Source organism: Platalea leucorodia (assembly GCF_965183815.1).
Source record: "Platalea leucorodia genome assembly, chromosome: 9".
In the NCBI taxonomy this organism is placed as follows: domain Eukaryota; kingdom Metazoa; phylum Chordata; class Aves; order Pelecaniformes; family Threskiornithidae; genus Platalea; species Platalea leucorodia.
In genome coordinates, this window is record NC_138831.1 from 2,289,890 (window position 1) to 2,308,341 (window position 18,452).

Here is an 18,452-nt window from a genome sequence, read left to right on the forward strand (position 1 = left end):
GAAAATGGAAGGGGAGGCTGGACCTAGCTGCTTCACCAGGCAGGGTCTGATCCAGGCAGATCTGGTCCCAGCCATGGGGGGAATCCCTGGGCCAGCCAGTGTCGTCTTGTCCCAAGTCCTCGAGAGGCTGTGGAGACTTGTGCCCAGACATGGGCAATCTGGGGGTGAGGGAAGGTGGCCTGTGGCTACTGGGGAGGGAGCCCCTGCTTTGCCCTCCCCACCAGGAGGGAGCGTGGCAGCAGATGGCTGCCTTGGAGCCACTCTCCTGTCGGTGGCTCCTGGTGAGATAAGCAGAGTCAGTGGTAATTAACCCCCAGCATTTGAAGCGTGAACAGCCATTAGCAGAAGGGTTAATGAGCTCGTTTCCCTGTCACTTCATGCTGTCTCCTCATCCTCCTTGCCTGCCACGCAGCAAAGTAATGGGAGCGGGGCCCGGGGTGTAGGACTGCAGCTGAGCAGTCCCCTGCCTGCTGCAGGGACAGCACGGGAAAGGGGCTGGCCAGGCCCCCTGCACTGCACCGCTGGGCTGGCTTGGGGCAGCCCCGTTAGCAATGCCAGCAAGGTGCAAGGGTGTTTGGTGTCCCTCGTCCGGCTGGTTTCCACTTGGCTTTTGCTCGTACGTCAGAGCCTGCCCACAGGGTTAGGAGGCTCTTGGTGCTGTGGGTGAGACTTTCATAGCTATCAGCAGGGGAGCGCAGTGGTGCTGGGCTGTCCCCACACCCCGGAGCCAGGACTGCGATGCCTGTCCCAGGCTTTCGTGGTGGCTGTGCCCAAGGAGACACTCTCAGCATCACCAGGACTTCCCTGACTTGTCCTTGCCTCTCCATCCTTAGGACCGTGCAGCCCAGCTGTGGCCAGTCCCCTCCTGTCCCATTCCCGTGCTATCCTGGGTCCAAACTTCCCCCTTCAGCCAGAGCTGGCACCCCATCCAGCCCAGAGGCTTGGGCTGCAGGGCCGGCAGCGGTAGCTAGCTTGCTGGCTACTGTGGGGAACACCCGGGTGACACCTCGGTTGTCACATCCTTCGCCGGCCCCCAGCCGCCCCACGAGCTCCTGCCCCAAACCCGGGCTGAGGTCTGCGCCCCCAGGGCAAGGAGTGGATGGGCGGCTGCTGAGTGTGTGCCCCCAAGCCGGAACGTGGCCCAAGCCTCCCGTCTCGCTCTCCCCCAGGCGAGAACTGCGAAGTGGACAGCCGCTCGGGGCGCTGCGTGCCCGGCGTCTGCCGCAACGGCGGCACCTGCACCAACGGCGCCGACGGGGGCTTTCGCTGCCAGTGCCCGGCAGGCGGCTTTGAGACGCCCTTCTGCGAGGTGTCCACGCGCTCCTTCCCACCGCGTTCCTTCGTCATGTTCCGGGGCCTGCGCCAGCGCTTCCACCTCACCCTCGCCCTCTCGTGAGTCCTCTTCCCTCCTCCGCTGGACACTGGCACCCGGGCCCCCCTCTGGTAGCTCTTGCGCACCCTGGGCCTGTCCAGGGACTCGCTGGTGCTCTCCAGACCCCTGCATGACCAGCTTTGCCTCGCCATGGGGCTGCCCTGGCGCCTTGAGCCAAAGGGCTCTGCATTTGCACTGGCACATCTCCCCTGGCATCAGCTCGTCCCTTCCTTCAGTGCCTCTGTCCTTCCCTGCTGCCAGCTCTCTGCCTCCATGCCAGGCCCTCCCATGCTCCCAAAGCATCTGCTGGATCAAGCTCCCAGCCCCTTCCCAGCTGGGCTTGCACCCGGGGCCAGGTCTCACCCTGTCCCTGTGCCGGGATGCTGGTGCGCGCCACGGGAGAGCGGGATCTCCGCGTGCTTCTTGCGCACACCCTGCCCTCCCGCTTCCTCCCTTGCCCCAGGTTCAGCACCGTGGAGCCCAGCGGCCTCCTGCTCTACAATGGGCGCCTGAACGAGAGGCACGACTTCTTGGCGGTGGAGATCATCCAGGGGCAGGTCCAGCTGAAATACTCCACAGGTAGGCTCGGCCCTGTCTGTCGCGGGATTTGTGCCGTGGGAGCTGCGAGAAGGCCTGCGCTGAGCGGGGAGAGCGGGGTGCTGCCCTGGATGGAGCCCACGCTAAGGGAGACGGGGTTGAGAGAGGTGTTGGTGAGCGTCAGTGGATGGCACAGAGGATGGGGGTGTGTCTCAGGGCTCTCCCTAGGCTTAGGAGTGCAAGCGCAGCCAGGGGGGTTGTGAGCACAAACCGGGACAAACCCTTTTGAGGTCTCTCCTGCCGTTCTGCCCCATTATATCATCGGTAGCTTCATCTCCTGCCTTGCCGTGAGCCAGTCTGCAGAGGAGGAGGCTTTTGGGAGGGCGTTCGCTACCCTGTCGGTCTCATCCCTGCTGCCTCGTGCCATTGCTGTGCCCATCCTGCGCCCATCCTGCCTGTCCCGAGGAGTGTCAGGATCAGCTGCCAGGAGCACTGAGCCCTCGTGTTAACTACTGGGGCTTCCCTCCCGCCCTGTGTCCAGTGCTCCTCTCCCCTGGTGGCCATCCTGCTGCTGCTCTGGGCTCCTCACGGCAAGGCCCAGCAGTGAGTGGCTGGGGAGGGGCTGGTCGCACGGTGCCAGGGCACCCCGGTAGTCAGCCTGGATGGAGGAGCCATCCTAGGGTGCTGGCTGCCGGTCCCAGGGCTGTGATTCCCCCACCCTGCTCCTGCCACAAGGCCGCAGCAGGCCAGGGCCGGCGTGCCAAGCTTGTCTCTCTGAAGCCCTTCTCCATCCCTGCGTGAGGCTGTCGGCAGCGCGGAGGGCTTGGTGCCCGCAGGAAGGGCGGGCGCGTCCGAGGGCTGTCCCTCTTCCCTCAGCGTGCCGTCGTCCCTGTCCCTGCAGGAGAGTCCAGCACGGTGGTGAGCCCCTACCTGCCGGGGGGCGTGAGCGATGGGCAGTGGCACACGCTGCAGCTCCGCTACTACAACAAGGTACGTGCGCCCCGGCTGTCCCCCCACGCGCGTGGGTCTCTCTCCCCACGAGGTGTGAGCGAGCAGCTCTGGTTTTGCTGTTCTCCGGCCCTGCCCCAGGAGGGAGGCTGTAGAGAGAAGGTACAGGTCGTTTGCAGCCCTTGGGGATGGGTGCAGCGAAGCAGACAGCTGGGTGCAGGGAGAGATTGACCCTCAGGACCACACTTGGAGGCGGCAGAAATGTGCTCTGCGCAGCGTCCTTGTCCGTATCCATCTCTGGTGCTGATGGCTGGGCTCGGACAGAGATGTCCCTCCTGCTTCGCTCGCGCTCCAGCAGCACGGCGCTGCCTGGACTGTGCTCAGGCCCTTTCCTTGCTGTCGTGTGAGCTCTTGGGTGCCTGGGTCTGGGGCCATGTGTGCTGCTAACACCCTGCGTTTGGTTTCAGCCCAAGGTCAGCGCCCTGGGGGTGGTGCAGGGCCCCTCCAAGGACAAGGTGGCCATCTTGACAGTGGACGAATGTGACGCCTCCGTGGCCCTGCAGTTTGGCAGCGAAATCGGGAACTACTCCTGCGCTGCAGAGGGTGTGCAGACCAGCTCGAAGAAGTGAGTTCCTCGGGGACTATGTGGGGAGAGGAGCAGGGCACCTGGGTCCCCTGCAGAGTCAGCCCTTCACATCTGGCACAGCTGTAGTTCCAGGGGCCTCGGCTGTGTGTGCCTGTCTCCGGGGATTTCTGCTTCCCAGCCCCTTGCGCTGGGGAGCCAGCTGGCTGGCCTGAGGTCGCTGTGGCTCTTAAAGCCCTGGGCTTCTGTCCTTGCAGGTCCCTGGACCTCACAGGTCCCTTGCTCCTCGGAGGGGTCCCCAACCTGCCGGAAAACTTCCCCGTCACTCACCGGGACTTTGTGGGATGCATGAGAGACCTGTACATTGACAGCAAACGCATTGACCTGGCCTCCTACATTGCCAACAACGGAACCGCTGCAGGTACCTGCTGCTCTGCTCCTGCCAGCCCCTGCCCTGGGAATTGCCCCTCCTGCTCATGCAGCAGCACTGCCAGGCTGTAACAGTGGTGTGGCAGCACAGCTGGAGCTGAACAGCTTCCCGTTGGGAAAGGGGGCCTCAGATCCCCCTAAATGAGCCAGTCCCCCATCCCAGCTAATGTTCTGGGAATGTCCCCTGATCCCGAGTGCAAAGCCTGCAGAGATGGCCTGTCTGGGAGATGCCAGGTAGCCAGTCCACCTCCGCAGTGTCTTTCTTCTGGCATAAGGAGCAGCGACAGCCCCGATCCTCGTCCCTGAGCGCGCAGGGTCTGTGCTGGGAGGCGGAGCGGCTGGGCTTGCCCTTCTGGCAGCCAGGGAAAGGGCTGGGGGACAGTGGTGTCTCCCCACGTGGGCTGGAGGGAGGTGGTGAGCAGGTCAAGGCTGATGTGGGTGACTTTGATACCTCCAGGCTGCCACGCCAAGCACACGTTTTGTGACTCCAGCCCCTGCAAGAACGGCGGCACCTGCTCGGTCAGCTGGGGGACCTACTCCTGCCTCTGTCCTGTTGGCTTCGGGGGCAAAGACTGCCGCCACCGTGAGTGAGCGGGCGCTGCTGGGCGTGGGCAGGGTGGGTATGGGCAAGACTGTGCTGGGTGTGCTCTGGAAGCAGGGTAAGGGGGCCGTGCGAGATGAACTAGCTCTGCTGTCCCTGCATCTAGTGCTCCCTGTGTAGTGCCCATCCCTTCTCACCTCCACTTTCCTTTCCAGCCATGCACCATGCCCACTATTTCCAGGGCAACAGTGTCCTGACCTGGGACTTCAAGACAGACGTGAAGATCTCAGTGCCGTGGTACCTGGGGCTGGCATTTCGGACGCGGCAGCCAGACGGGGTGCTTCTGCAGGCCCATGCCGGCCAGTATACCACCCTGCTCTGCCAGGTAGGGCTGCAGCCTCAGCCGCAGCACTGTGTCCCAGCCTCTACTGCCATCCGCCCCGGGAGAGCAGGAGGACCCTGCCCTCCACGTTGACTCCAGCCCAAGCAGAGGGTGGTTGCGGGGAGAGGTGTTTAGCAGGGCTGGGTTTCCCTCCCCATGCTCAGAGGGAGGGTAGGCTGGAGGCAGCCAGAGCTGGCGAGGCCTTTGCTCACTGCTGCCATTGCTGTCTCCCCCTGCAGCTGGCTGGGGGCCTCCTCTCCTTCATGGTGAGCAGAGGGTCCGGCCGCAGCACCAGCCTCCTCCTGGACCAGCTGCAGCTCAGCGATGGGAGATGGCACGACCTCCAGCTGGAGCTGCGGGATGTCCGCAGTGGGCGAGACTCACGCTACGTTATCACCCTCACCCTGGACTTTGGGCTCTACCAGGTAAGTGCTGCTTGAGAGCCCGGCACCAGGACAGGAACCGTGGGGGATGCTTGGCGTACCCGGGCCGGGCTGGGCCTCTGCACGCTCAGAGAGGGCTGGGGCAGGAGAGGGACAGGGCTGGGGCAGGGCTAGTGCCAGGTGCCCCACGTTGCTCCCTGTCCTTCTACAGGACACAGTGGTTGTTGGAAATGAACTGCATGGCCTGAAGGTGAAACACCTGCACGTGGGGGGAGTCCTGGGATCTGGCGAGGTGCAGAACGGGCTGAGGGGCTGCATACAGGTGAGTCCATTGCTCCGAGCCTTCCCTTTCCAGCGGGTCTGTTACATGGAGAGGTGGAAACACAGGCCTGGCAGCTGCTGCCAGCGTCCATCCTGCTGGTGACAGTCTCCTTCTGAGCATTCAGGGCTCCGAGGTGCCGTGGGGCAGCCATAAATCAGTGCAGCAGGCGTGATGGGGGGTGGCTGCTCCTGGGGGTTTGCAGAGGGCACGAGGACTGGAGCCTCGCGTGTGTGCCTTGGCTTCACCGTGAATTTGTCACCTGCATTGCAGGGTGTGCGACTGGGTGACAGCGTCACCGGGACCGCGCTGCCCAAGCCCAGCCATGCCCTGCGGGTGGAGGCTGGCTGCAGCGTGCCGAGCCCCTGCGACTCCAGCCCCTGCCCGGCCAACAGCGTCTGCAAGGACGAGTGGCAGAGTTACTCCTGCGTCTGCCAGCCAGGTAGGGCCTGCAGCGCCCTGCCACCCTGCTGTTCTCCACGCCTCTCTGTCTGCTCCTCTCCCCCTGTGGCTCCCTCCTGGCCTGTGACTGCTTTCCTGCCCATCCCTTGGGCCAGTCCTGGGCCCAGAAATCCCTGCCAGACACTCATTAGTTTTTGTGGGGAACAAAATCCCTCCTGAGCCCCCTGAATCCACTCCTGGGTGCTCTGGCCCTTCTCAGGGGGAAGGTGCTTGCTTTACACGGTGTTCTCTGTCCACATCTCAGGGTACTACGGAGGGGACTGCGTGGATGTGTGTCACCTCAACCCCTGCAAGAACAAGTCGGTGTGTCGCCGCAAGCCCGGCTCACCCCTGGGCTACGTGTGTGAGTGTGGAGAGAACTTTTTCGGGCAGTACTGCGAGCACAGGTGAGATGTGGAGCACAGGGCAGGGCCATCCCGGCTATGTGACCAGGGACCTCTCAGTGCCACTCGGCTCCTTGGAGCTGCTGAGCAGCTGGGCTGGTGGGAGGAGAAGGCCTGGAGGATTTGGCTGTTATAACAGTGGGGTATTTCTCTCCCTAGGATGGACCAGCAGTGTCCGAAGGGCTGGTGGGGGAACCCCACCTGCGGACCCTGTAACTGTGATGTGAACAAGGGCTTTGACCCCGACTGCAATAAAACCAACGGGCAGTGCCACTGCAAGGTGAGGGGCAGCTGTGCCCATGGGGACGTGGCCCATGGCTTGCCTGGATCCCTGCTTGTCCTTGATGCTGTTCCTTGTCCCCTCCAAAGGCCTGGGAGCTGCCCAGGCCCTGGTTTGTGTGCCCACCTCTGGGCTGGATCCCTGCTCAGCTCTTCTGCGTGTCCCTCCTGCCCCAGCATGGTGATGGTGATGGGGGCAGTGGGGGTGCTTGCAAATCGGGAGAGCCTGGCCCTTTTCTGCCCCAGCTCCAGCAGTTCCCCCGGCACTGGCCTCAGCTGCTGTCCCGATGGGCTCTCTGATGGCTGTCCCCATCTCCCCCCAGGACTTCCACTACCGCCCCAAAGGCAGCGACGCCTGCCTGCCTTGTGACTGCTACCCCGTGGGCTCCACCTCGCGCTCCTGCGACAAGGAGACGGGCCGGTGCCACTGCCGGCCCGGGGTCATCGGGCGCCAGTGCAATAGCTGCGACAGCCCTTTTGCCGAGGTGACGCCCAGCGGCTGCGAGGGTGAGTGTGGGCACGGCGGGGAGCTGGTGCCGCGGGGCTTGGCGTCAGTGGCCTCCCCCTGTGACCGGCCCCTCGGCGTGCCTGTCTCCACAGTGCTCTACGATGGCTGCCCCAAAACCCTGAAGGCAGGTGTGTGGTGGCCCCAGACCAAGTTTGGCTTCTCGGCTGCGGTGCTGTGTCCCAAAGGCTCCTTGGGTGAGTGGGGGATGTGATGGGGAGGGAGGGGGCAGCCTGGCTGTCCTGCCAGGGGCTGTAGCAGCCCCAGCAATATCGCTCTGTTCTCGTGCTGTCCCAGTCCCGTTTAGCTGGGCTTGAGGGCTGGGTGAAGGAAGTTGGAGGAGAAAATGCCGCAGCCTGGGGGAGAGCAGAGGGGGCTGGCGATGGGGCTGGGAACAGGCTGTAGGGTCTAGGCTCGGCCCCGGGGCTGTGCTGTTCCTTCAGCCTTGGTCCCCACCTTCTCCCTGCTGCTTTTGGGTTTCAGCGGGCTCGAGGCTGGGGTCAGGCCTGGCATAGCAGCTTGGCACCCGCAGCGCCTTGCTGCGGCTCCGCCGGCCCCGTCCTTGGTGCGCGCTGCGAGGGGAGCAGGGCACAGCGTGCCGTTAGGTGAGTGTCTCGGGTAGGAGTCACGTCCCGAGCTGGAGGAGGCTGTCCTCGGTGACAGCAAAGGTGTGAGCAGGGTGACTGGGACTGCAGGGCAGCGCGAGCCCCAGGGGACAATACAAACCCTGTCCTTCTCCAGCCGTTCGCCCCGGGAGGAGGCAGGTTTGGCTCCTAACTGTTGTCGCTTCTCTCCCCGGTTCTCTCGCCCTCCGTGCTCAGGCTTGAGGGGTGCAGGTAAGGTTGCTCCCATCTCCTTCCCCCTGTGCTGTAAGGGCTGCGCCATGCGGCTTTCTCTCCCTGCTCCCTGCCTGGCACCCTGCACACCCCTGCACTTTCCCCGCCGCTTCTGGAGCTGCCGAGTGTCTTCCCAACGCTTTGCCTGGCCTCACCGCTCTTACACGCCGCTTCCCTGCTCCCAGAGCACTAACCAGCACAAACCCGGCTGCAGCCGCATGCAGCCCCTGCCACCCACTGTCCTGAGCCCGCAGCTTTGGCTCTGGGCAGGTTGCGCTCTGCCCCCCGGCTGGGATGGGTGCTGGCTCTCCTGGGCTGGTACCCGTTTGCTTAGGCTGGGAGGGGAAGGAGCTGGTGATGAGCAATGGGTAGTGAGGCCGTGGAGGCCATGGAGGAATGGCCGTGGGGTGGAGGAACTGATGGGCATGCTCAGCACAAGGTCCTGTTCCCTCTGCCCCGTTGGCAAGGGGAGGCAGAGGGACCTGAGGGCTGGATCCTGCCCAGATCTGCAGCTGAGCTGATCTCTGTTCTCTGCCGATCCCTCTTCTCTGCCAGGGGAAGGCCAGCAGTGTGGAGGTTTCTTTGTTTTCCCTGCTGTCGGCTGCAATGGCAGTGGTCCCTGTGCCTCTGCAGCTGGGCGAAAGGTGGTTGGGGAGGACAGCTGGGAGCTGGCGATGGTGGGAGAGGGCATGCTAGTCGCTGGGGCTTTTCTGAGCCGCAACTGGAGTCTGCTCCAGGCTCCCTCTCCCCGCCCTGGCCACACTGCTGCCCTCTCCCAGCCATGGGCGCCTGGGTGGGCTCCTGTGCCCTGGTGCCTTCCCCAGGAGGGCCTGGTCCACAGTCCTGCCAGGTATGCTGGGGTTGCCCGGGTTCCTTTTGCTCAAAGCACACGTGGTGACGCTCCCGGCCCAGGACACCGCTCTCCATGTTGGCTTTAGCAGTGCTTTTGGTGATGGTTGACAGCTGATCCCATTCATTGCTGGTATCTCTGTTGCTGTGCAGTAGTGCTTGGGCCCCAGTCAGGGACTGGGGTCTTACACTGGGTACTCTGAACCCACGCTGCTGGATGGGTCCTCCTCCATCCCACTCCTCCATCCCATTCGGCTGCAGGGGCTCGTCTCTGGGGCGGGTTTGCCAGCCCCGCAGCAGGGGTGTTGTCCTCCTGGGGTGACTTTGTCCTGCAGAAAGACGCAGGACCTCAGCAGACGTTGCAGGCTGTCAGCTGGGGGATGCCTAGAGCTGCATGGGCTTCAGTAGGTTGGGGTCAAATGTGCCCTGAGAACATGGACACATCCCCACCAGTAACCAAGGGCTTCTCCAGCCTGAGCCCTGCCAAGTCACTTACTCCTCTTTGCAATTCTGTGTGATGGCACCTGTGTGATGCAGCCCAGAAGCACGCATAGGAACCCAGCTCCTGGAGGGAGGGGATGGCAGCAGCTTGCCAAGATGATGCAGACCAAGGGTGGAATGGGTTGCACTGGTGCAGAGCAGGAGGACAGCCCTGGGGTGTTACAGGCCCTCCCCATCGCTTGCTGGTGCTGCTCTTTGGGGTTAGCTGGTGCAGAGGGTCCCTGCAGGGGGGATGCAGTGGAGGAAACGTGTATCCCGTGCTGCATTTCAGACGTGCCCTTCCTCCCGGTTTTAGGTGCAGCCATCAGACACTGTGATGAGGAGAAGGGCTGGCTGGAGCCAGATCTCTTCAACTGCACTTCACCTGCCTTCAAGGAGCTCTCCGTGCTGGTAATCCCCTCTCGGCTCTGCAGCCCTGACAGGGCAGGAGCCGTACGAGCAAGGTTTCAAAGAGCTCAGCTCTCCGTGGGCACCTAGAGTAGGAGCGAGCCTTGCTACAGTGCTCAGCACCTTTCTCTTCCCATCTCCTGCCCCCAAACCCATCCTGTGGGAGCATTGGTCTGAGCTGAAGTTCACTTTGGTTTCGTCTCGTCTCTTGAGTGTCCCTGTCAGAAATGACCTGTGTCCTGCCCCAGTATTTGAGAGGAAAACAAATAACCCTGAGCAGGGCTGAATTGTTTGAAGCTGGCGGGATGTCTGCCCCATGGGACATCTGTAGCTCCCAGACCCTTCATCCCTTTGATGTATCCAGGCAAGTTCATTAAACACTTGCATCCCACTGAGGCTGAACTGTAACTGAAGCCAGGAGAGTTTCCAGGGAAGTATTTCTAGATGCTTGCCCTGTCCTTTCATCTCCTTGGCCTCTGTTATGTATGGTACTGGGTTAGCTGGGCCTGGCCCAGTGCAACCCCTGATGTGTTGCTGGAGGCTGTTTGTCTGCCAGAGATGCTCCCTGTTCTAGTGACCACCACTGCGAGTGTCCCTGGCTTGTGCCATGGTTTCAGAAATCATCTCTGGGCCAAGCAGGGCCTGCAGCATCCCACTTTCCCAGGGAGGAACCACTTAATTGTTTAATCCCCTCCTTTCTCCCCACTGGCAGCTGGAGGGCTTGGAGAGGAACGAGACTGAGCTCAACACAATTGAAGCCAAGAAGCTGGCCCACCGGCTCCGGGCCGTGACAGACCACATGGACCACTACTTTGGCAATGACGTGCACATCACTTTCCGCCTGCTGTCCCGCCTTATGGCCTTTGAGAGCCGGCAGCGTGGCTTTGGCCTGACAGCCACGCAGGATGCCCACTTCAATGAGGTGAGTCCTTCCCCCAGATCAGGGTGGCTTCTGATGCTACTTCTCTTTATTAGCCACCCTGAGCCCGGGTCTCTGAGGGGATCGAGGATGTCGTGAGACAACGTCAGGAGCACTGGGCTCCCCAGTGCCACGCCGACATTGACCCACAGGAGCGAGACCTGTGAAAGCCACCTGCGTGGTCAGGGCTGGAGCTCAGGGTGGATGAGGAGAGGCAGAGAGCTGGCTTTGCTCAGCCTGGGGAAGGGAAGGCAAAGGGAGGTCTCATTGCTGCAAGTCCGTCATGGCAGGGGTGCAGGGAAAGTGTCTCTGCAGGACACTGGCTGATGAGCATTGAGGGTGGGGGCCTGTCGTAGCAGAAAGCACCCCTCTTCGCCAAGCCCTTGTGCTGCAGCCTGGGGTGGTCAGGATGGGGCCCAAAGGCAGTGCTTCCCTCACCCCCTGCCCCCGTGTCTCTCCCATGCAGAACCTGCTGCGCGCAGGCAGCTCCGTGCTGGCGCCCGAGAACCGGGAGCACTGGGCCATGCTGCCACACAGCGAGCACGGCAGCGCCAGCCTCATGGAGCAGCTGCGGGACTACTCGGGCACGCTGGCCAGCAACATGAAACTCACCTACCTCAACCCCGTCGGCGTCATCACCCCCAACATCAGTGAGTAGGAGCTGGCTGGTGGTTGGGCCTGGCCGCGGTGGTGCAGAGCCACTCCTCCATCACGCTCTGTCCCCTTCTCATCATCTCATTTCACCTCAGCGAGGGTGCAGATAACCTCCTTGGTGGCTCTCTCCAACATGGGGAGGTGTTCGTGAGGGATGTCCTGGTCCCATCCCTGCCTGGAGTAGATGACGCACCACCAAGAGCCAGCAGTGCGCTGCCCTCTCCCAGTTAACTCCCAGTTGCTAGTGAAAAAGCTGCTGGCCTCAGTGGCAGAAGTAGCCTGCCCTATGGCAGAGCAAGGGTCTGGGCTGGGAAGGAGCACTGTGGGTGCTGGGATCTCATGGCATGCCCAAACACGGGACATATCCACAACCCACCCTGTGGCTTGTACGGACCCTTTGCCAGTGACTTCAAACCTGGGGTGCCCTGGAGCATGGTTGCTCTCCAGGTGGCCATCCTGGAGCTGACTTTGACCCCCTTGCTCTTCTGCAGTGCTGAGCATCGATCGCATGGAGAACCACTCCCATGTCCGCCGGCGCTACCCTCGCTACCACAGCAGCCTCTTCCGCGGCCAGCCCGCCTGGGACCCCCACACCCATGTTGTGCTGCCGCTGTCGGTGCTGAGCCCCCCGAAAGCTGAAGGTGAGCACGTGAGCATCGCTCGGGGAACAGCATGGGTGGGCGTGGAAGGGAAGATGTGTCCCTGCTGAGACCTGGCTCTGTCAGAGGTCCACAAGTCACCCTTGAGAGCTCAGAGCTTCTGACTTCACATCCCAAAGGCTCCTGGTGGGCTCACAAGCTGCCTTCCGAGCAGCGTGTCTGTGTTCTCACCATCCCCTTGTGTGCCTCAGCTGCCCCCACGGCGGTGCCCACGCTGGCTGGGGGCGAAGGGAACTACACTGTGGAGAACTCCTCCCCGAGGCAGGTGCTGCCAGAGCCTGAGCCCGCTCTCACCGTGATCATCCTCATCATGTACCGCACCCTGGGGGGGCTGCTGCCTGCACGCTACCAGGTGGATCGCCGCAGCGTCAGGTACGTCCTCCTCCCCTTTGCCCTCCGCAAGCGCCAGTGGGGAGAGGCTGGCTGGACTCTGCTCTGCCCCCTCCGGCAGTTGCTGAGTCTGTCTGCGATGGGTTGGGTTTGGTTCCCAGCCAGACGGTCCTGCGGTGCTCTGCCTCGTCCCCACCTTGGCGTTGCTCTGCCCCATGTTTCCTGACCCCATGGTGCGGGCTGGGCAGAGCTCTTCCTTCCGAGACATCAGCGTGGGATGTCCGGGAAGCCCCCGGAGGGCTGCAGCTGCCAGGCACGGTGATGGTAGAGCTCTGTTGCTCCTTGCAGGCTCCCCAAGAATCCCGTGATGAACTCCCCCATCGTGAGCGTGTCTGTGTTCAGCAATCACACCTTCCTGCGGGGGCCCCTGGACACCCCTCTCGTGCTGGAATTTTGCCTGCTGGAGACAACCAACAGGAGCAAACCTCTCTGCGTCCAGTGGAACCACTCCAGCCCGTGAGTCGAGCACAGCTGGGCCACTCGCTTTGAGCTGCTTTCCCCAGGCACCTCCTCGTTCCCCGAGTCTCCCTGGCCATGACAGGCTGCGTGCCTGGGCAGCACTGGGATGTGGGGGTTGCCACCCCCTCCCAGGGGGTTCGTTCCTGCTGGGAGGGCACAGCAGGGTCCCTGCAGGGCTCCGGCTCCAGTACTTCAGCTGTAGGAGCACAGTTGTATCTGCTCGTAGAAATGCCTTGCCAGTCACCCCTCTTCTCTGCGGTTCCTTCCCCACACACCACACTCATCTGTCTTCTCTCCTAAGTGCGCTCTACTTTTTGGTGGCTGCAGGACCAACCCCTCCGGCTTCTGGACAGCCAGGGACTGCGAACTTGTGTACCGAAACGCCACACACGTCCACTGCCAGTGCTCCCAGTTTGGCACCTTTGGGGTTCTCATGGACAGCTCGCACCGAGAGGTAACCTCAGCCTGCGGGGCTGTGGGCGGTGGTGGGGGCTGTTAGCCACTAGGTCCCAGAATAAGCAGGCACAGGCAGAAAATTCCCTGTAGGACACAAGTAGAGTTTGAGAGCCCAGCAGGCTTCCCACGTCTCCCCCTAACACCGCTATTTGCCTTTCATTCTCCGCTGCTGCAGCAACTGGAAGGTGACCTGGAGACATTGGCAATTGTCACCTATTCCTTGGTGTCTCTCTCCTTGGTGGCTCTGCTGCTCACCTTCTCCTTCCTGACCTGCCTCAAAGGCCTCAAGTCCAACACACGTAGCATCCACTCCAACATATCAGTCACCCTCTTCTTCTCTGAGCTGCTCTTTCTCCTGGGCATCAACCGCACCGAGAACCAGGTCTGTGGGCTTGAACAAGCACGCCCATGGGGGTGGGGGTGATGCATGGATGATGCAGTTAGCGTTGGCCCTGTGGGACCATCTCTGAGTGGCTTTTGTCTCCCCAGTTTCTTTGCACGGTGATTGCTATCCTCCTCCACTGCTTCTTCCTCTCCACCTTCGCCTGGCTCTTCGTCCAGGGCCTCCACATCTACCGCATGCAGACGGAAGCCCGCAATGTCAACTTCGGGGCCATGCGTTTCTACTATGCCATCGGCTGGGGAGTGCCCGCCATCATCACCGGTAAGAGCTGCTTGTCCTACAGCCATGCCAAGAGCGCCGGTTCTCAGCAGCCTCCTGATCCCCTGGTGTTGCCTGGCTCGCTCACCCGGTGGGAGAGCTGAGGGTGGGCTTGCCACGGCCAGCAGTGCTGGCAGCGAGCAGTGCTCTGGTGGTCAGCTGGGGACCACCTATCAAGGGCTGTCGTCTTGCCTCCTGGGGAGAAGTAATTCCTCAGCGCATCTCCCCATGGCTTGTTCGATGAGCACGGGGCTCCTGCTGTCCCAGGGCTTGTGGTTAAGGTCTCCTGGTTTCCCAAGCCTGCGTGCTTGGGTGATCTGTTGCTGGCAGTGAATACCTGCTGGGCTGGGCTGGGTCAGGGACGCCTGGAGAAAAGGAAATAAAGGCCCTGATGCTGGGGCTTGCGGTCCTGGCTCGTTCCCCTGTGGCAGGGAAGCCTGTGCACAGGGCAAGGAGCAGCAAGAGAGCCCCTTCGCAGCCTGCAGTGCTGGGATGGGATTGACATGGCTTGAGCAAGTCCAAGGCTGCTGGGTCTGGACCTGACCTCTCCCTCCCTCCTGCAGGGCTGGCTGTTGGCCTGGATCCTGAAGGCTACGGGAACCCTGACTTCTGCTGGATTTCCATTCATGATAAGCTGGTCTGGAGCTTTGCAGGCCCCATTACTGTCGTCATTGTGGTAAAACCCTGTCCTGTTTCACCCACAGCCCAATCCTGCCTCCCTTCGCCACACCACGGGCACTCGCCCCTTCCTCGGCTGCCCACTGCCTGCCCCCTTCTCTGTATTCTCCTTCCTCAGTTAGAGGCCCTCTCTCTGTTCCTCCTCGCTCCAGCCAAACTTGGGGGAGGCCATGGCTCGGGCACGAAGGGGAAAGGAGGGGACGTTCCCATGGGCCTGGCGGACCTGGAGTCTGCCCACGCTCTGCGCTGGGGATGTCAGGTCAGAGCCGGCCCTTGGCACAGCTTCTAATCAGTGCCAACGCTTTCAGATGAATGGGGTCATGTTCCTGCTTGTGGCCAAGATGTCCTGTTCCCCAGGCCAAAAGGAGACCAAGAAGAAATCGGTTCTGTGAGTATTAGTGGCCAAACTCCCAGCAGAGCTCCTGTGGCTCGTGGTTTTTAGTATTTTCAGTGATCATCCTCCCTCTTCCACCATCGCAGAGTGTCCCTCTCTGCATCAGTGTCAGCCTTGCAGCCGCTCTCCTCTCCCACACCTGCCGGCCACGTTAACCCTTCCTAAACTTTGTCCTTTCCTCTTGTTCCTTCGTCCCCATCTCCACGCTGTCCCACCAGCCTGTCCCCCTTCACCGCCTGCCCTCACAGCCACCCCTTGTGTCTGCCTGGGTTCAACACTCTGCCCTTGTCGACTCTCAGCACCTGCTTTTTCTTCCCCTCCATGCTCCGTCCGAGACCTCTCCCGGCTCCCTCCTGGGCCAGCCCTGGAGCTTGGCTCAGCTCTCCGTGGCTCCGAGTGACCTGTGTCGTTCGGGCCCCTGCGTTTGCCATGTGTGATCCAGAAGGGAAGGCCTGGGAGTCGGGACGAGCCGAACCGCTGCGCAGAGATGAGCCCGCAGTGCCGGGCGCAGCAGGGAGGGCTGGGCAGGAGCGCGCTTTCCCCTCTGGATTGCTGTCTGCGAGCACTAGACTGTAGATTAACAACACGCACTAACCTCTCGGTGTGTGTCTGTGTGCCTGTCTGTCTGTCTGTCTCTCTCTCCAGCATGACGTTACGGAGCTCCTTTGTTCTGCTTCTAGTTATTAGCACTACCTGGCTCTTTGGCCTCTTGGCTGTCAACAACAGTGTCCTGGCTTTCCACTACCTCTACACTGTCCTCTGCAGCCTCCAGGTAACTGCCCGGCCTCTGCCAGGGGAGGGCACAGGTCAGCCCAGGAGAGCGTCCCTGCGGTCCCCACAGCCGTCGGTGGAGAGTGGGCACCCACGCTGAGCCCCCAGCATCCCGCTGGGCTCCTTGTCCTTGCCGTTGTCACCGCTGCAGCAGCGAGTGGCTCCTGCCGGCCCTCGCTGCCATGCCCGCGGTGAGCGGTGGCACGGAGCAGGAGGTGGCTGCGAGGTGCTTGGTTCAGAGGTGACATCTAAGGGGCAACAAGGACCATCTCTGGAGGGAAGGGATCTCCCTGCTCTCAGAGAGCAGAGCCAGAGAGTGGCCTGCAACAGAGGTGTCGGACACCCCAAATGTGACCCACGGCAACACCCCGCAGACCTCCTGCCACCACCATGGCTGGTGTTGCTGCAGGGGACCCTGCCAGCTGCTCGTTGGCCACTGCCAGCCAGGGGGACACCCCACCCTTTCCTCCCTCACCCATGGCCACCATGGGGGTTAGCGCTGATCAGTGTCGAGGGGCTCTGTGGTGTGTCCCTGTCCTGGTGGCCCCCAGGGCTGACATGCTGGGCTCTGGAGGAGCCAGGGAGCGGCCAGGATCTGGTGCTGCAGGCGAGCAGGTCGGCCAGCAGCAAGGGGCTGTCTCTCACGGCATCTCTCCCCGCAGGGCCTGGCTGTGCTGGTCCTGTTCTGCGTGCTGAACGAGGAGGTGCAGGAGGCCTGGAAGCTGGCCTGCCTTGGCAAGAAGGGGCAGAGCGAGGAGGCCACGAGGAGCGCGCAGGTGGGCAAGAGCAGGAGCAGCCCAGGAGTCTGGGGAGAGGCTGCCTGCCTGGGACAGGGACGGGGACATCCCTGCTTCCCTGGGGGACGGCAGCTGTGGGTGGGAAGGTTGTCCCCTGGCTGCTGTGGCACCTAACAGGGTACGTGCCTCTCTCTCCACCTTGCCAGGGCCCCAACGCCTACAACAACACGGCGCTGTTTGAGGAGAGCGGGCTCATCCGCATCACCCTGGGGGCCTCCACCATCTCGTCGGTGAGCAGCGTGCGCTCTGCCCGCACCCACTCCAGCCAGCGGGCTTACCTCAGGTAGGGAGCGGCGCGGGGCTCCGGGGTGCCAGCAGCACCCGGGCAGAGCCGAGGGCTCCTGCCGCTGTGACTGTTTGAGCCTCCTGTCTTTCAGAGACAACGTGACGGCGCGTCAGGGCTCGGCCCTGGATCACAGCCTGCTGGCTCACGCCGGCCCCACGGACATTGACGTGGCCATGTTCCACCGTGATGCCGGGGGAGGTAAGGCTCAGCCCAGCGCCCGGGTTTGGGGCCGACCCAGCGCATCCCAAATTAACTCCTGGCTTAAGGAAATCCTTCCCAGTGCAGGCTCTGGCTGTATGGTTACATCCTCCACCCTGTGTTCGGCTGTGACTCCCAAACACGCTGCGGATATAAAGGAGAGGCAGCAGCTGTGTTGTACAGCACAGCCTCCTCCTGGACAGACAGCAAAGGGCATAGCCAGTCTCCAAGGAGCTAGAAATAGAGGAGGCAAGAGGGGGAGGCGTAGGCTGTCGTGGGGTCCGTGGGGACACTGGGCTCCCCAGTACAGCACAGGCACTGACCCACTGGAGTGAGACTGGCAGGGGCTACCCTCGTCGCTGGGGCTGGGGCCTGGGACGGGTGAGCAGAGGCTGAGGGAGGTGGGTTTGCTCAGCCTGGAGGAAGAGGAGGCAAAGAGGATCTTACAGCTATTTGTAGCTGCCTGACAGGGAGGTGCTGCGAGACGGAGCCAGGCTGCTCTCACGGGTGCCTGGTGAAAGGGCAGGGGGAGCAGGGGCAGGCTGCTGCCGAGGGAAGGGCAGCGAGGGGTGGTGTTGCCCTCACGAGGGTGCTCAGCCCTGGGGTGGTTCTGCCCTCCTGGAGGCAGCCAGAGCCTGGCTGGCCTTGCCCTGGGCGGGGGTCAGAGCAGAGACCTCTGGGTCCCTCCCTGCCTCCGTTATTTGGTGATGCGGTCATTTAACTGGTGACACTCGCAGGCACGAGTCTGTCCTTCCCCATTTGGGCTGAAAAGCCTCACCCACCTTCGTTCCAAATGTCTCCCCAACACACGCTGTGTCCCTACAGACCAGGACTCGGACTCGGACAGTGACCTGTCTCTGGACGAAGAGCGCAGCCTCTCCATCCCGTCCTCGGAGAGCGAGGAGAACGTGCGCCTGCGGGGCCGCTTCCAGCGCCAGTTCAAGCGGGCAGCACACAGCGAACGCCTCCTCACTAATCCCGCCAACACCACTCCCAAAGGCAAGTCCCGGGGCTCTGGCAGGGGAAAGGGTGAGCTCAGGTCTCTGGGGGCCAGGCCGTGTCTTGCGATGGCTTCAATTCCTGCTCACAGAAATACTCTCTCCCTCTTTCCCGGGCCCTGTTTTGCTGTGTCCTTTGCCAGACGTGGATGGCAATGACCTCATGTCATACTGGCCGGCTCTGGGCGAGTGTGAGGTTCACCCCTGCTCCCTGCAGAAGTGGGGCTCCGAGCGGAAGCTGGGATTCGACATCAACAAGGATGCGGCCAACAATAATCAGCCAGACCTAGCCTTGACCAGCGGGGATGAGAACTCCCTCACCCAGACCCAACGGCAAAGAAAAGGTAATGGCCTGGAGCAAGCAGGCAAGGGTGGCCTGGCCTGTCTCAGGCTGACATGGCCCTGAAGGCTCAGCATCAGATCCATCGTGTCATGT

The 18,452-nt window shown here is 62.4% G+C and overlaps 1 protein-coding gene across 2 annotated transcripts in view; it reads left to right on the plus strand.

Moving 5' to 3' along the window:
- The window catches only part of CELSR3 (cadherin EGF LAG seven-pass G-type receptor 3), a gene marked incomplete at its 5' end in the record, with an annotated part of 34,330 nt that overhangs the window by 11,703 nt on the left and 4,175 nt on the right, over positions 1-18,452 (plus strand). The window contains 31 exons of one of the 2 annotated variants that reach the window (XM_082322148.1): positions 1,170-1,392; positions 1,836-1,951; positions 2,811-2,899; positions 3,325-3,482; positions 3,698-3,861; positions 4,327-4,452; positions 4,626-4,795; positions 5,032-5,217; positions 5,387-5,497; positions 5,768-5,936; positions 6,201-6,342; positions 6,499-6,619; positions 6,942-7,125; positions 7,219-7,320; positions 9,605-9,699; positions 10,409-10,618; positions 11,082-11,265; positions 11,761-11,910; positions 12,120-12,300; positions 12,607-12,774; positions 13,105-13,231; positions 13,409-13,615; positions 13,723-13,897; positions 14,458-14,570; positions 14,881-14,960; positions 15,612-15,738; positions 16,400-16,513; positions 16,681-16,817; positions 16,912-17,018; positions 17,844-18,017; positions 18,160-18,360. In XM_082322148.1, the coding sequence (XP_082178274.1) occupies positions 1,170-1,392; positions 1,836-1,951; positions 2,811-2,899; positions 3,325-3,482; positions 3,698-3,861; positions 4,327-4,452; positions 4,626-4,795; positions 5,032-5,217; positions 5,387-5,497; positions 5,768-5,936; positions 6,201-6,342; positions 6,499-6,619; positions 6,942-7,125; positions 7,219-7,320; positions 9,605-9,699; positions 10,409-10,618; positions 11,082-11,265; positions 11,761-11,910; positions 12,120-12,300; positions 12,607-12,774; positions 13,105-13,231; positions 13,409-13,615; positions 13,723-13,897; positions 14,458-14,570; positions 14,881-14,960; positions 15,612-15,738; positions 16,400-16,513; positions 16,681-16,817; positions 16,912-17,018; positions 17,844-18,017; positions 18,160-18,360 (4,611 nt within the window). Of the gene's footprint in view, positions 1-1,169; positions 1,393-1,835; positions 1,952-2,810; positions 2,900-3,324; positions 3,483-3,697; positions 3,862-4,326; positions 4,453-4,625; positions 4,796-5,031; positions 5,218-5,386; positions 5,498-5,767; positions 5,937-6,200; positions 6,343-6,498; positions 6,620-6,941; positions 7,126-7,218; positions 7,321-9,604; positions 9,700-10,408; positions 10,619-11,081; positions 11,266-11,760; positions 11,911-12,119; positions 12,301-12,606; positions 12,775-13,104; positions 13,232-13,408; positions 13,616-13,722; positions 13,898-14,457; positions 14,571-14,880; positions 14,961-15,611; positions 15,739-16,399; positions 16,514-16,680; positions 16,818-16,911; positions 17,019-17,843; positions 18,018-18,159; positions 18,361-18,452 lie in introns of those variants that run through there. The other variant, XR_014229213.1, reaches the window with a different exon arrangement.